At 40.8% G+C, this 16,618-nt stretch overlaps 1 protein-coding gene across 1 annotated transcript in view; it reads right to left on the bottom strand.

The window, feature by feature from the left end:
* The window catches only part of olfm2a (olfactomedin 2a), a 52,381-nt gene extending 51,720 nt beyond the window's left edge, over positions 1–661 (bottom strand). The window contains exon 1 of the mRNA XM_061711393.1: positions 209–661. Coding sequence (XP_061567377.1) covers positions 209–265 — 57 coding nt within the window. The 5' untranslated portion in view covers positions 266–661. The remainder of the gene's footprint in view (positions 1–208) is intronic.
* Positions 662–16,618: the final 15,957 nt, after the last annotated feature.

The following is a 16,618-nucleotide window of genomic DNA, read 5'->3' as shown; positions in this document are numbered from 1 at the left end:
CAAAACAGAAGCAATGTGCATATTTAATCCAGCAACACATTTAACATTTAGTGATGATTGTTCTTTCTTTTCAACAGTTACACAATTCTTATCAAAGCTTTGGTTGCCATTTAAAATGTCCGCTTTGGAAAATTCGTACAAAGGCGTTTTTTTTAACCCAGAAATGTGAACTTTTCAGCTTTTTTTCGTTTCATGCAAACGACCTTACCTCACTGGGCATGCCAGCTAACATCACAAGAAGGAACATAGCACTGAAGAGATGCATTCTTGGCGAAATGATAGCGTCCCGACCGGCACCGGCTCCCGCAGCTCTCCCCCTCGGTCTTGCACCTTAATTGGGCGGTTTCTTCAGATAAAGAGGGGTTCCTTTAATGCTGTGACGGCTGTGCGCCACCAGCCTCATCACCGAGACGCAAGGCAGCCCTCTGTGGCTCGGTGGAGCGGCCAGCTGCGTGTCTCTGCTGGACCATAGATTCTTATGCTGGTGGCGACAGCAAAATCTCGGGTTTGGAAAGGTGAAAAACTCATCAGATGCTGGAAATCGGCGTACGAACAAACGGTCTTCTCCGTCCGGGAAAAAATAAGTGCGACCGGACGAGAGAGGCAAAGGTTGGAAGGTGACTGCTGTGCTTGCAGGGTGCGGACGCTAGGAGCAGCACGTCTGTGTGCAGGAGTCCAGGCAGAGGAGAGAAGCGCTGGGGCTGATGCAGCCGGAGCTGCAGGGTGTGTGTGAGCGCGCACACGGGTCTGCTCATGCGTGCACGCGTGTGTGAGGGAGAGAGAGAGAGAGAGAGAGAGAGAGAGAGAGAGAGAGAGAGAGAGAGAGAGAGAGAGAGAGAGAGAGAGAGAGAGAGAGAGAGAGAGAGAGAGAAAGATCACACCAAAAATATTTACATAGATAGATAGATAGATAGATAGATAGATAGATAGATAGATAGATAGATAGATAGATAGATAGATAGATAGATAGATAGATCGATCAGGAGAGTATCAGCATATTTACATTGCAATCTATTCAGAGCTGACATATTCAATTAGAATATGCCAAAAGAGAGACATTCTCTGGGGTTCAGGGAAATGACAAAGATTATCCTTGCCTCGATTACAATGAAGATAATGAATGTCACAGGATAACTGAGTTAATTGGATAATGGGGTGGAATTCTGATAAGCAGCACACTCTGCAGTCTGCCCATGTGAGTGATAATGGCTTGGCTTTAATACATGACATGCACCAAATATGTGTTATGTCCAGATAACCTTTTATATTGACCAGAATTGCAATTAAGTTGTGACAGTGAAAAATATAAACAGAGCAGAATACATTTTTTATTCATAACAGGAAACAAAGGTGAAGTACTCTTTAAAAAAAAAAGTAATTATGAGTTTGGCTCAGAAAAAGTATGGACGGTCGGACCTTTACCACTATATTTTTTGAAAACAGTTCATATACTTTTGGAACCATGGGAAAGGTGCTCAGAAAAGTATGTTGCACCATTCTTGTTCATTCTTCTAGATGCTCAGTCATACTGTCATTTTCCTCTCTTGCAGAAAGCTTCAAATCCTTCCCTGAAAAAGTGATTGGGTGCATGGTAGCATCTGTTGCGCTAAAACCTCCATAGTACTCAGTTTTTTCCTTTCCAGATGTGCAAGATGCCCACTCCATGAGCACTAATGTGTGTATGCTCATATCAGTAATGTAGACTTTTGAGCTGAGCACTGATAATAATCTGAATGGTACCTCCCTTATTTAGTAAATGGAGCATCCATAGTTTAGTTTAGCAATGTTTAGCAATTTAGCAATGTTTTGCTTAGTTAGTTTAAGCAAAACGTATACTTATCTGACCAAAGGACAGTTTTGCACTTTACCTCAGTCCATTTTAAATACGTTTTGTCCCAGTGAGGATCACAGCATTTCTAGTATATATTCAAGTATGACTTTATCTTTGCATCGTGAGTAACCTGTTAGGTAAACTGTGTTATTAGACAGTGATTTCCAGAAGTGTTCCCTGAGCCCTTGAAATAATTTCTATTAGAAATAGAAATGAATGGTTGTTTGTAGTACTGCCTCAGGGCCAGGAGATCACAGACATCCAATATTGTTTTTTGGCATTATCCCCCAGCACACAAAAATGTCTCCAGATTATGTATGTATAGGATGAGCTGTTCAAAGTATTCACACGCGGTTTTACACAGAGGAACACTATTCTGACATTGCTTGAGAATTTGTCATACAATGGTTTTGACATATCTGGAATGAATCAATAAATGAAAATGTTAAATAAATGGTTTTTTTTTTAAATATTTTTATCCACGATTTTTCCCATTTTCTAGTGACAGTTTTGGGAATTGTTCTCCCTCTGCCGACCCCTGGAGGGCCCAGCACTGATCCTTCTTAACTTGAGGAGTGAGCAGGACACTTCTTTTCACCCAACAGGGTGGAAAGAAGCTGGCCGGATGCAGCGCTTGGAGTTATTCCAGCCAGATCCTCCCCACCCCGGACTGCTGTATGTTTTTGTGAGGGTATAGCTCACATTAGCTACCCAAGGGAACACGGGGAGAACATGAAAACTCCACACAGAAAGGCCCTTTCCCCAACCCCACCTGGTTCATTTTCGTTTGTGGGTTCTGAAGTCATGGGGAAGTAAACACGCCCTCAGCACCCACAGCCTCCCCGGCAAGAATTGAACCCAGGACCTTCTAGCTGTGAGACAGCTGCACTACCAGCTGCGCCCCCCCGCTTTTGCAGATTTATAACTTCTGCCCATCTTTACTTCTGAGACTCTACCTCTAGATGCTCTTTTCATAACCAATCATGTCACTGACCTGCTAATTTATTTAGTTGCAAGATATTCCTCCAGGTGTTTCTTTCTGGTACCGCTTACTCATGCTCATGCCCCAGCTTTTTGAGTTCTGTTGTTGCCATCAAACTCAAAATGAAATACTGTTTTCCACGCAATGTTTAGCTGACGGAATATTTGATATGTTGCCTATTTTGGATTGTGAGTAAATTATGGGTTTAAGATATTTGCAAATCATTGCAATTTGTTTTAATCTTGCTTTTTACCCAGTGTCCCAACTTTTTAGGGATTGGGGTGTACTGTATATGTTTAATGCTCAGATGAATATAATCAGTTATAGTATATCCACTCATTTTTAGGCGCACTATAAAATTACTTTTGGATTATGGTAATTTGCACAGTAAATAATATATGCTATAATAACTGCTATATTAATATAGTGAAACTACTACTAATATTTTAAAAGAAAACAGAACAGGTTTGTGAAACTACATGCTCTGTGCCACACAAAGCTGGAGAGTCCTTATTACTACACAAGGTATATCATACATAGTTTAACATGCTCTGAATTGCCTAAGGTTGCTCGGCAATTGTTTGAGCTTGCTGGGCAAAATACTTAATATCATACAGTTATTCTTTCATTCCAATCTAATTTTATTTATCTATCATCTTGTTACAATAGTAGTTACTGACAAAATGTGAATCTGACCATCCATGTCACACTTGACCCAGTGGTTTAAGGGTGTCATGGCTTTTAGCGCCTGTGACAGTGGGATTAGCTCATGAGGCATTCAGAAAGGATATTGGCCCAAACAGAGTAATGCCTTTAATCCTCCATCCTCCTCACTCCTGTTTTGTTCAAGAGAGGGTTGACTCTCTCCACCCCTGCTGCTCTTCTCAGCAGCATGGTGAACACCCCTCTATTTTCCCAGAAGGAAAACCCAAGAGGAGGTGAAATGAGGATCTGAAAGCGAGCAAGGCAGTTGTGATGTGCAAGAAAGATAGAATTTAATAAAAAAAGATTTGAACGGTAACTTGTTTATTTCTGACATTTTTTTAATGGTGTTTTAGCCTACTGAATGTTGTCTTTGCTCCAACATACAGTAAAGCATGAGGCAAATAGAGAAGCCCATAGCTGCCAAGATGAGTAAATGTGATGTTGAGTCATTGCATGAGGCTAGAGTACCACTATGTTTAATAATCACGCCAGGGAAATCACACTACACTACAAGGCTACTAATTTTCCCCTGTTGTCCTGCACTGCTCCTCCCTCACCTCTTCATTTTCATCACCTGTCACCTTTTTAAAAACACAGGGCATTCCGAGAGGTATCTGGGGAAATGTTACTGAGGCTAACGTAAACATATCTTGAACCTTCTGTCAAAGAGGGAGCAATTATCTCTTACCATTCCCAATTTTGCCAAGAAGGCAAGAAAGAGGAGAAAATAGACATTCAGGGCTAAAATCTACGCTCAGGCAAACATCATCCTTTTTTTTCCTCAGTTTCTGTTATCTCACAGGTGATGGCACTATATGTCAAGCAGATCTCAATCTAAACATCTTGATTTCATTTTTATGTATTGGTTTAAGTCCAGAACTGAATCTGTATTTTTCAACACAAGTAAGGTTGTTGTTTTACCATTTCATGCTTTGAGCTTTTCATGCAGGATTTCATTGTTCCCGTTCTTCCTTGAAAAACCTTGCTTGTTTAAGTATTAAAACACAGCTGTTCAGATGTGGCTATTTCGTATTGAGCCACCATGACTAAGCCTACTATTACATAGATTTTCAATTTCCAAGACTTGACTCTCTCCAGGGAATGATAGGTGTTTGAGGAGTCCTGGAGAAAAGGATGTTTCTCTTTGTAGTTTTCGTCATGGTAACGGTGAACCCCAGACAGGTACATTGACCGACTGACAGCCCGCAGATCAACGTAGCATTATACTCAGTCAGCCTAATTAGCCTGGCACTTTGTGACGTTAGATCACATGAGCTTCTCCATCCGTTGAGCAAACATTATAGAGTTAGTGCCTGTTATTGATCTTCATAAAGTTGTTGCTGGTTCTGCTGAGTTATTATGCAATAGAAGGAAAAGACCATATGCTTCCTAAAACTATCCAGAATGCTGAGTCTATATTAGTTTGTCCGAGGGGTATGTATAAAGCTTATTAAGAACTCAGTCTTTGGGTTCAATACTAGAATTCAATAATCACGGGCAACACTTTGCACACCAGCACACTACACTAAAACATGTAAGTGCAAACACAAATCAGGAACTGTGAATCCTGGCACTACTGCAAATATTAGACAACTGTGTAATCCAAAACAAAGAAAAGAAAAAAGCTTTTTGTAGAACGTTTACAGCAGCATTCATCTCACACTCAAGCACCCTTAATGAATGTCTAATCAACTTGCACCAGCATAAGTACCAAGAAACACCTTACTCAGCTCTCCCAATTGTACACTGTCTTTTCAAAGACAAATAGTCTACAAGAGCTCCCAACCACCAATTTACTGGATTTTTTCCCTCTTAATCAACTGGATGTTATATTTAAAAACAGAAAATGTATGGAGCCAAGGTAATTACCACGTGGTAAAAGTGTAAGTACTTCAATAATCATTTTTAAAAACAGATTTCCAAAACTCTAGGTAAAAAAAAGTCAACTTTTTCCACACAAATGAGGGATAATCCCACAATATTTTTTAAATTGGATATCTACAATGCAGAACATGTGAAACCGTTTTAGTGCTGCTGAAGCAAAGCCACCCATCAGGTCAGAGGGTTAAGAGTTCTCTGTGGCCATAGAAAATACTTAGTGGATCGCCCAGAGGGAAAGGCGTGAAACCTTTATTGCCTGCCCTGAAGATGCAACTAAACATGGCTTTTCACACCTAATGCGAGCTGCGACACTTTACTCCCTCCTAAGAATCTAAGAATAAGACATTCTGGTTAAGGACAACTCTGACGTCTCTGAAAAGGTGCGCTGCCGTGCTCCACATCTGTACTTTGCTATAATTGATCAATCATCATCCAGAGGAAGTACATGGCAGCCTCCTCATGTTGTTGGATACAAACACAAAGTCTCTGCCCACCACACACTCACAGTAACATAAACATGAGTGGGGGGGACAAAGACTGGCAGATTTACAAGGATGCTCTGCCAAGAGGTCCATCTTTTAAGTGAAATCACATGCTGTAGCTCTCTCTCTCTCTCTCTCAAACACACACACACAATTACATCTGCCTCATCCTCTTCCCCCCCGGTTTTCTTCCACTCGTATGTCTCCCTCTGTTTTTCCCCCTCTTTTTATTTCTCCCAGAACAAGCAATGCTAAGTTGCTCCCTGAGTTGTACTCCATAGCTCGTGTTAGTGCTTAATTGGATGAAAAGATGATGCATAATGCGAGAGGAAAGAAACACAAGGGAACCGAAGTCCATGTCGCCCGCAGCAAGAGAAACCAGAAGCTATTTATTGTTGACATTTTTCTCTGCTGTTTTTTCTGCTCCATTGAAAATGTGGCAGTTTCTGTTTTTTTTCATTTGTTTTGTTTTGTTGTGTTTTTTCATGCATTCTATTTTTCCCAATGAAGTCTGTCTGTACTATAAAGTTCCCTTGCATCACAGAATTTCCCTCTCCACTGCCACACTCTCGAGGGTGAGAGCCAACACGAGCGAGTGGGTACATGTGTACAGTGGTGCAGCCATTTCTGAAGTACTGTAGAAGTAAGACTTTGATGTAGGCCTATCTAAAGACAGCCGAGTCAGGCTGGCTCCATTAGAGACATTAAAAAAGATGTTTACTTCCATTGCAAATAACCTGCAGCACCCAGAACGCGGCTTTCCTTCCATCTTCTTCTTTTCTTCCATCACAGGGAAGCAGATTTCCTGTTGTAATTCAAAAATTATGAGCCAGCAAAGATGTGATCCTGAAATCCAAAGTGAACTTTAAAGGAAGAAAAAAGAGAATGCCTAATTCATTATCTCCAAGCTACACTCCCAATACCAATGTAGGGCATAGAGAGATGTAATAAAAAGCACCCTTCAGTGATGAAGGCTTTGTGCATATTCTTAAAGGAGCTGCATCTCTCACACCTTTTCATTGATAGTGTCCTTTGTCAACTCTCAGTTGTACTTTATCTTCCACCAGCCATTTGGACTGGCAGTTGCCAGCACATACTACATGCGTCAGATTGATATCTTCTAGCTCTTCGGTTCATTTCTGCCGTGTTCTCATGTATAGTATCATTTTCACTCAAAATGAGAGAGCATGACAGAGACCAAAAGGGAATGAGGGCGAGATAAAGTGCTAGACACTTGTGGGATAAAAGAATGATTTTACATAATTAAGCAGATAGAAGTGATTACAGCGGCTTATTCATAGGGCACAAACCGCGTACATTCAGCCTCATTATGGAGGCAAAGACTCCAAACTGTCGATGATGACTTAATTATAGTTCCACGGCAGAACAACCGTACAGCCGTTACAGCAATTCACCAACCTTTTCCTGAACACGCTAATCAGAGGTAGTGATTTCTTTCCTCCCTAAAGTTTGTTTTTATGATTCTTTTCTTTCACTTTTATTAACTTTATGTTTTCTCAGAGGTGGACAGAGTACTCGACCCCAGTACTTGAGTAAGAGTACAAATACTACTGATCAAAATTTACTCCGTCACAAGTAAAAGTAGCTCAGTCAAAATATTACTCGAGTAAGAGTAGAAAAGTACTTGCTTTTAAAGGTACTTAAGTATCCAAAAGTAAATGCTTTTAAATTTACTTTAAGTAAAAGTAAGAGTAAGAGTAAGAGTAAATTTCTTATTTTCCACATCAGTAAATTACTATATTTTTTCTAAATTAATTGTTGCAGGCTACTTTGGCGGTATCGTTTTAAGGAGGCTTGACGTATTTCCGCTTTACGTACATCCCAGTGGAGAGCGTGCACTGTCATAAGTTTCCTCCTTTGACAAAAACAGTTTGTGTCCAATAGGATTTTAGGGAAAAAGAAAAAAGAGCAGACCTGAAAGTAACGAGTACTTTTCAGCCTTCCTAGAAATTTACTCGAGTAAAAGTAAAAATATTTGTCTTGGAAATGTATTCAAGTAAGAGTAATAAGTACCAAAGAAATCTAATACTCAAGTAAAGTACAAATCCTCTGGATATGTACTTAAGTACAGTACTCAAGTAAATTTACTCCGTTACTGTCCGCCACTGTGTTTTCTGTACCAAATACCACTTTAGCACTTGGCTATGACACTAATGGGACCAATATAAAAAAAGCGAGAGAAACAGTCACTTATTTCCATTAAACTGCTTGGCGTCCCTTTTCAAATCCTCACAGGGGTCTCTTGGAGGCCTCTGAACTCCGGGCTGTGCCGTTGCTAGAGGCTAAATTTGTCCCCCTGGCATCCACCAGCTCCACAGAGGAAGGCCAGCATGCAGTCGTCTGTGGACTCAGCATTTCTGAGGGGCTAGTCAGAAGCCAGGGAGAGTGTTTTTGTATTTTTTGTATTTTTTTTTTTTATTCTCTAGTCTGCTTTTGCATTATTGAATCGTGGGACTGCCCTTAGCCTGGGACTAGACACAGCCGAGAGGCAACATGCAGATTTAATGAATCAATATATTGCAGTGGAGTGAAGAGACACTAGCTGGATTTGATCAGATAGAAATGGACCAGAGACTATTATCTTCATGTCTCTGTTTCTTACCTCTCGGATGTGCTGTTACATACAGGGAAACATGCTGTATATTACATATTACACTTATATGCACACAAACACACAAACACACATACACACGTACAGATGAGACACAAAGAGCCAAGCTTCTTCCTCTACAGACCTTCATTAGATAAAAGGAAAACAGCTCTTTTCAGCGCTGCAGCACAATTATTCAGCGTAGTCAAGCATGTCTCTGTGTGACAAAGCAAATTGCTTTTTTTTTTTTTTGCTCTTTTTTTGAGTTTGCTTTTTCTGATACAGATAGAGCTTTCAAAATCTGAGGGGAAGCCGCGCGCTACTGCTCTGGATGCGGCAAGAGATATCGACAGTTATTTACCTCCAGTGTGTGTACTGGTGTTTACTATCAGATGGCTTTATGCAGGCCAGTGTACGGTGTATTTCAGAGCAAACAGCAGTGTTTTGCTATACATAGTCATGTGTGACAGACAATTGCATAGCTTTTTGAACTTCGGTGAAATATAGATTGACTGATAGTATTATGTGGTGTGTTGTGATCTGTGTGAAAGAAATGCATGTACTCTGGATAGATAATCTTCAATGAATTCAAACTTTTACAATTATACTGTTTTGTTCTCCACTGTCGAAGGTGCCCCTCGTAGTTCAGCCATGACTTAATTTTAGACCTGAGCTCTGTAAATGATTTACGTCCAGAATGACAAGTCCACTGCAAGTAAAAAACAAAACAAAAACAAAATGAACAAATGTGATATATCCGTAACATTTTCACTGAATCTAGGTTTCATAACACCGTAAGAGTGGAGTCTTTCTTGCAAAGAAAGTGAGGGAATTTGTATAAAAGTAGCCAGAAATTTTCCACTCTCTCAGGATTGGCAGCTGATTATCCCTCTCTTCATGTAATGCTGAGGGAGAGAGATGTTCATGGCCACTGACTCCATATTTATCTTATCCCTGCAGCCTCCAGTAGTCTCCCAATCAATAATCAGGGACCCTGACTGGGAGAGAGAGAGAGAGAGAAAGAGAGAGAGACAGAGTACATCATCTGGAGTGAGACAGAAGGACAGGAAGCACAAGGACAGAGCAGAGCGTGGATATTTATTTGTGCAGTCTGCTGATTCTTGGCCACTCACAGAGAGACAAATGCTCACCGGAGGCTTCAGAAACCTCCTTCTTGGTGTAATTATAGATCATATTGATCGATTTCTCCATTTCCAATCAGTTACACAACTGATTAGTGGTCAAAAATGATGTAAAGATAAGACAAGGGAAAAGGCAAGAACATTGGTATAGAAATGAATGAAAACACATTCTGGTCTTTCCATATACAACATCATTAATAGAAACATTTAAAAGGAGTCAAGAAGCAAAACCAATGAGCAAAAGCAAAACAAAGACAGGTTTTGCTGGCCCATCCATATCTTTCTAACTAAGCTATCGAGCCCACTGCTACCTCCGAGCAAACAACACACCAGGAACCAGTGAGACCCAAGCTGTGCATCTGCACATTTGCACAACACCACTAATCCAGACAGAGCACCATAAACATGCCTTTATTTTTTTCTTTTTGCAAGCATAGATATGCAATTATGTCTTTTCTTGTCAATATTGAGCTAACATGTTGTATTAAAAGAAATTATATACACAAAATGTACAGGGGACCATTTCTGTGTGGAGGACTGTACAGGCTCCCAACAGCTCACAGCTCAGTCTTCCACATGTCATACTTACTGTGTTCTCTGTGTATGTTTTCACTTTCACTTTTGCTTTCTTTAGTTTCTTTTTTCACTTTTTGGTTTGTGCACCTGACTGATCTGGACAGCATGATCTACTAAGCAGACAGTGACATATGAGGGCAGCTAAGGTTGGCATATTGGAGTTGGGGTGATGATGGAGGAGGGATGAAGTGTCAGTGGCCCCCACTGCATCCCACCCTATAGCAGCCCAAGCTAACACAAACATAATTTTGTTGTATAGGAGGGAACATGGGGCCTCTAAAATGCCTGCAAATAGCTGCTGTAAAGACTTTTTTGGTCAGAGGGGAAAGGGCAGATTTGAACCTTTCTAAGAAACACAGATTTTCATCGACGGTCCTGCCACCTTGTAAGCAGGGAAAAGCTTTGAGAAACACATGTCCAAACATCCTGGTTAGTCAGTTGCCATAGAGAGATGCTGTTGTCATGCCAACAAGCTATCCAGTATGTCATATGAAAAAACAAAGGATAAGGTTCAGGGGATCAGAATACAGACATGCCGCAACTTCACTGCGGAGAGACAAGGTGGCACAGGGAGCACGGTGCTGGGACATGGAGTTTTTGAGGTTACGTTACAATTATCACATACTGTGTTGGCTCAGGATGAAAGGCACAGAAAGAGAGAATAGTGACTGTATTGCTGAGGAAGAAGTTACATACTTTGTAAAGAGAAAGAGATTTGGCATGAAGCTGGAGCCAGAAGAAAAGGATTGCATGCAGCTGCTCCACTAAGCTTTTGCTGCTCCTTACAAGAAGTCTGAGAAACCCCGCATGGGCACTTCAAAATACTCCTGATTTATGCCAGTCGGCATTGTCCATATGTGCTTGGAATATCTGATCAATTCCACTGATGTAGCTTCATGCCTGCTGGCTGTGGGAGGGGTGGAGGACGGCTGGAAGAGGGAGTGAGAGAGAACTGTGAGCGCACATAAGAAAACAGTTGATTGGATGAAAGAGAGAACAAAAACCAAGAGACAAAAATAAAAAAAAGGCTTTGTTACAGACTGACATAAGACTGGGAGATACTAAGAAGGAGGGGAACAAAATTAGAGAAGGAGGGGATCTGGAACAGACAGAAGAAAAGGCTGAACAGTATTGGGCCCTGTGGAACCCAGTGACCACTCCAATTATCATCTATTTTCCTCAGAAATTGTAGGAGTTATTGTAAGTCAGTCCCCTGGCACCCAGACTGCTCCTCATTTTCTCTGACATTCAATTCCACTCCATCCTCCTCTGTCTTTTACATATAAAACACTTTCTTCAATTATTTCTCCATCGTTCATATCTGTATTATTTGACGCCTCTGCCTATTCAGAGTGACTGCTCATTTCGCCCCACTCCAGTGTGACTAGAATCAATCCCAGACTCATTCCAAGATAGACAGGAAGAGTGAATGTGTGTCTGCATTCATATCCTGTGTGGCCGTGTCTTGAAGACAAGACATAGAACAAGACTGGAGAAAAAAGGGGAGACCAGCAGCAAGAGAGTGAAATCATTTAAAAGGATTGTTTGTGTGCTCCTGGACGCAGGAACAACGCTAAGGAAGAATGTGTGTTGCAGTGTGTTTTTGGTGAACTGAAGGTGGTTTAACTTTTCCCTGTCCTGCCTTCTCTTAGGCATGGCTAATTTGGGACCAGCTAATGCTGCAATTACACAGTGAATGACTTCCCTTTTCAGCTGATTAGAAACAAAAAGAGCATTCCACCCGGAAAGCTACATGGCTCTGCATGCAGAGCTAAAGAGCCCGTCCAACCGATTTCATGATCAAATGTAATAGCAGTTCTGCTTCGTAGTGCAAAACAGGGACATTTTAGAGTAAAGGCTCAAAATTTGTCCAATAAAAGTCACATTTTTGCACTGATAACCCTGCATAGACAACGCTTACTTCTTGACAGGTCATGATGTTGATATCCAATGTCTTTATATGTGAGTACTTTGGTGTTTGACATCAGCCTACATCCATCTCTGTATACATTCAGCTTTGTTCTGCATCACATGTGCTAATACATTTGATTTTACCAAAAACACTTATAAAAAGGAAAGAGGATTCGTCATAGGTGTTAGTGTCCTGAATCTTTTGTCCGACATTCCTTTCACTTTTTCACACTTTGAATTCAATTCAAAATAAAACAAATAAAAAACTTGCTCAAAGAAGGCTTAACAGTCTTCCTTTGATATATGGCAGCTGTGACTCTGATTTGGTAATACATTTGAGTACTCTAGGCCTCTGTGTGCATTGCATGTTTGCAATAAAGGATAAATTGCCACCTCTTCACCTTGCTACTGAGACAGGCTCATTGTGTCTTATGGATTTATACCTGTCTTGACTTACAATAGCGATAAAACATGATCACAGCCATAAGTAGTGACCTGAAGATGATACATTTCCCGCCATATTTATTTTGTCGACATCAAGCATCAGCTCAGTTATGTTTCAGCTTCTGCAAAACCAGTTACTCTATCACGTCTGCTGTAGACCGAGCAGAGCTACAGTACGTGACAGAAGATCCTAATCTAAAATGTCATTATTTATGAAAGAATAAATGATTATATAAACGCAAATGAAGATGGAATGGCTGAAGTATTGCCAGGAACATGAAGAATGAAAGTAGCTTGAGAGAAGGGATGAGTTGAGAGTTGAATGGGGATCAATATAGGTGGTGAGACACCCCAGACGGTGTTGCTGGGGGCAAGTCTCGGTGAGCTCAGGCTTTATCAACTCATTATGGTTTCTTTATTATTACTGATGAGTGAGCTGTGTTTTTGGGGGGCAGAGGCTTTTGAGTGTCACCTTCTGCATTGGTTGTTATGTTGAGGTTAAGGTCAGGTCAATGTCAAATATATTTATATGCCACATCTAAAAACCAGAAGGTTTAACAGAGTGCTTTACACAGAAATCATAATTCAAAAGCAGGAGAATATAATAAAACACATTTAAAGCAGCACTATGTAACTTTTCCACCTTAATATCATATTTCCAGAGTCATTGTGATGGTACATCAACTTACAACAGGTTTAATGACACCTCTGTCATGGTCTGAGGGGGTCTGTATCGCCTTCACTGGCACTATGTAACGTTGAGGAGCATGGTAGGAACCCTGCCACACTAAAAAACTACAAAGTTTTACAGCTTTGACTGCTTTACGGCATACGTCACTTCCCCCTCCTTCCCGATTCGTAGTCCAGACGAAAATGGGCGGGGCTTGGAGCGCAGAGCTCAGGAGAAGCTGGTAACCCGTTGCTGTGTTTTAGCTGCAGCAGCTTTACGTAACAGACGTGGGGAAAAGATTGCTAATGGTTTAACTTTTCACCGCTTTCCTGCTCGGAAGAAGAACCACGGAGACCAAGTATCTGAGATAACAGAGTAAAAGGGTCGTCGGCTCGGTTGGATCGCGGCTGTAACGACCAAACATAACCTTCCACACAGTATCACAAACAAACACGCACACAGACCGGGGTCGGATCAAAACCGGGGTTTATTAAACCACAAACAAACACAACGACTGGGGTCGGATCAAAACACGGGTTTTATTCCCCACTTCTCCAGCTAAACGCAGTTGCTGGCCAGCTCTCTGTGGTGCCATTAACCCCAATCTTCAGATAAAACTAGTTTGTTGAGGAAAAGATATTAACTCTATTTGTAGCTGCAGAGGAAATAAATAATCTCACGAGGAAAACAAAAATATTGCTCAAGCCTCGGAGCCTCTTCAGCATAATATAGCAGTAAAAAAAAAAAAAGAAGAGAGAAGTAAGAGTGATACAAAACATGTACGGTATGTTGTACTATTATACTAATTTATTGAAACACATGGCGAGTCAAACATTTACCAAAGCAGCTGCCAAACACTCCTAAACAAGGTAGCCTAAGACGTCGGTTGTGCAGAACTGCGGCAGTAAATCCTCATCGGAGCTCCACTCTTTAATAGGGATTTCATAAGAACCCAAACCATTAATAATCATTATTTTCTCCATATACCGCTCCCTGGCTCCCTTGTTTAAGGTATCCCGGTAAAAACATCTTTTTTTTGTGTTCCGTCTGTTCACTTGGTGAAACAGAAAAGTAGTTTTGAAAGTCCGTCCTGTCTTCATTCGCTATCAAAACAAATGCACGCGACGGGACAGGAGTTTTCCGGCAGTACGCGCTGGTGCTCATGTGAAACGTAGTGTTCTTTCTGGTAAAGCACTACCGCTTTTGTCCAAACGAGCCGCCAAACTCAACAAAAGCTGAAAGTTACATTGTGCTGCTTTAAGAAAGAATAAAATCAAAAATAGCAGTACAGTCGTGTATCTGTCTGTGTGTCATACGCTACTCAGAATTCAAAGCCACAGAGAAGAAATATGTTTTTAACATTGACTTGAACATAGCTGACGTCTGAGCAAAGGCTGCCACTGCAAAAGCTCGATAACCTCTATCCTTCAATCGTGATCGTGGAACGTCTAGAAGCACCTGGTTGGTTGACAGCAGTGCTCTTGGTCTATCGATGTGCTGGAGTTATGACAGATAAGAGGGTGCCATTCCATTTAAAACTTTAAAAGTTAACAATAAAATCTTCAACTCAATCCAGAACTGGATGGGAAGCCATTGGAGGGATGCCAAGACTGGAGTTATATGATCATACTTCTTGGTGCCAGTTAAAAGTCGAGCTGCTGCATGCGGAACCAATTGCAGATGTTGCAGAGATGATTGATCTAAAACAACATATAGATCGTGACCTCCTTCTTCTTTTCATTAGCGTTCAGAAAGTTAACTTTCATCCATGCTTTTGGGTCTTTGAGACAGTCTTACAAAGGGACGTATTGTATAGTGATGTATTGTTATCTGATCTAATGGGCATATAAACCTGGATATTATCAGCAAAACAATGAAAAGCAGTATTATGCTTTGTAAATATAGACCCCAAAGGCAACATATAAAATGAGAACAACATGGGGACATAATAGAGGAACACTATTAGCCTATAAGGTAAGGGAGCTGAAGCTGAAGTCTAATTACAGTCCATCCATCTATTTTTTATACCTTTTTGTTCCTATTCAGGGTCACGGTGATCTACTGGAGCCCATCCCAGTTCTCTTCGGGTGAAAGGACACCGTGGACAGGTCACAGTTCAATTGTACAAACAACCACACACGCTTCTATGAGAAATTTAGAATCACTAATTACCCTGACTTACATGGTTTTTGGACCGAGGGCAGACCGAAATGTCAACAAGCACAAAAACATTGGCCTGTGGTATCTCCTATGATGAAAAAAAAGGAAAGGAAAAAAGTGTTAATGACAACAATAATGGCATTTACATAGATAAAAAAATAACGAGAGCAGACTCAGCACATCATGGGAACACCCCCAGAAGCCAGAAGGGCATATGGCAACACAAGTAAAGGTTTTGCTCTGTGTGGTGATGCCTTTCATTCTGGTCATATTCTGGTCTGGTCAAATATTCCCTCCTACACCCGTATTTTCCCTCCAACAAAATGCTTTGAATCTGGTAGAAACAATAATGCTGGCATGTAATGCTAAAAATGCAAAAATGTGTATGTGTTTTCTTTTTAATTTATTTATTAACGTATTTCTAGAATAAATATAATTTAATTCAACAAGCAAATCCAGGCTTCTTCAGCTGCTTCCGCTGCCATTCAACTTGTGACAGCACGCTCGCTATGTCTCTCTGGGTTCGTCTCTACGCTCTGGCCAGTCCAGCCATGTTTCTGCACTGATTTCAAGGAACAGTAGTTTCACAGTGAAATATTCTTAACGCTGTGCAACACCCCAGGCTTGTACCCTTTCAGCAACAGATTTATTTGAAAGCACAACATGTTCAGTGATGCTGAAGTCTGTGTGTGAACTGTGTAGTCCTTTCTTTTTACTTTCTGCATTGATATAAATCAAATATTAGTATATACATACAGTGGGGCAAAAAGGTATTTAGTCAGCCACCAATTGTGCAAGTTATTCCACTTAAAAAGATGAGATATACCTGTAATTTCCATCACAGATATATCTTAACTATGAGAGACAAAATGAAAAAAAAAATCCAGAAAATCACATTATGTGATTTTTAAGGAATTTATTTGCAATTATAGTGGAAAATAATTATTTGGTCAATTACAAAAGTTCATATCAATACTTTGTTATATACTCTTTGTTGGCAATGACAGAGGTCAAACGTTTTCTGTAAGTCTTCACAAGGTTTTCACACACTGTTGCTGGTATTTTGACCCGTTCCTCCATGCAGATCTCCTCTAGAGCAGTGATGTTTTGGGGCTGTCGCTGGGCAACACAGACTTTCAACTCCCTCCAAAGATTTTCTAAGGGGTTGAGATGTGGAGACTGGCTAGGCCACTCCAGGACCTTCATATGCGTCTTATGAACCC

This window comes from Cololabis saira, chromosome 21, assembly GCF_033807715.1.
Source record: "Cololabis saira isolate AMF1-May2022 chromosome 21, fColSai1.1, whole genome shotgun sequence".
Lineage (NCBI taxonomy): Eukaryota > Metazoa > Chordata > Actinopteri > Beloniformes > Belonidae > Cololabis > Cololabis saira.
Note: the sequence above shows the minus strand (reverse complement) of the source record. Positions and strands in the feature narration are given on the sequence as shown.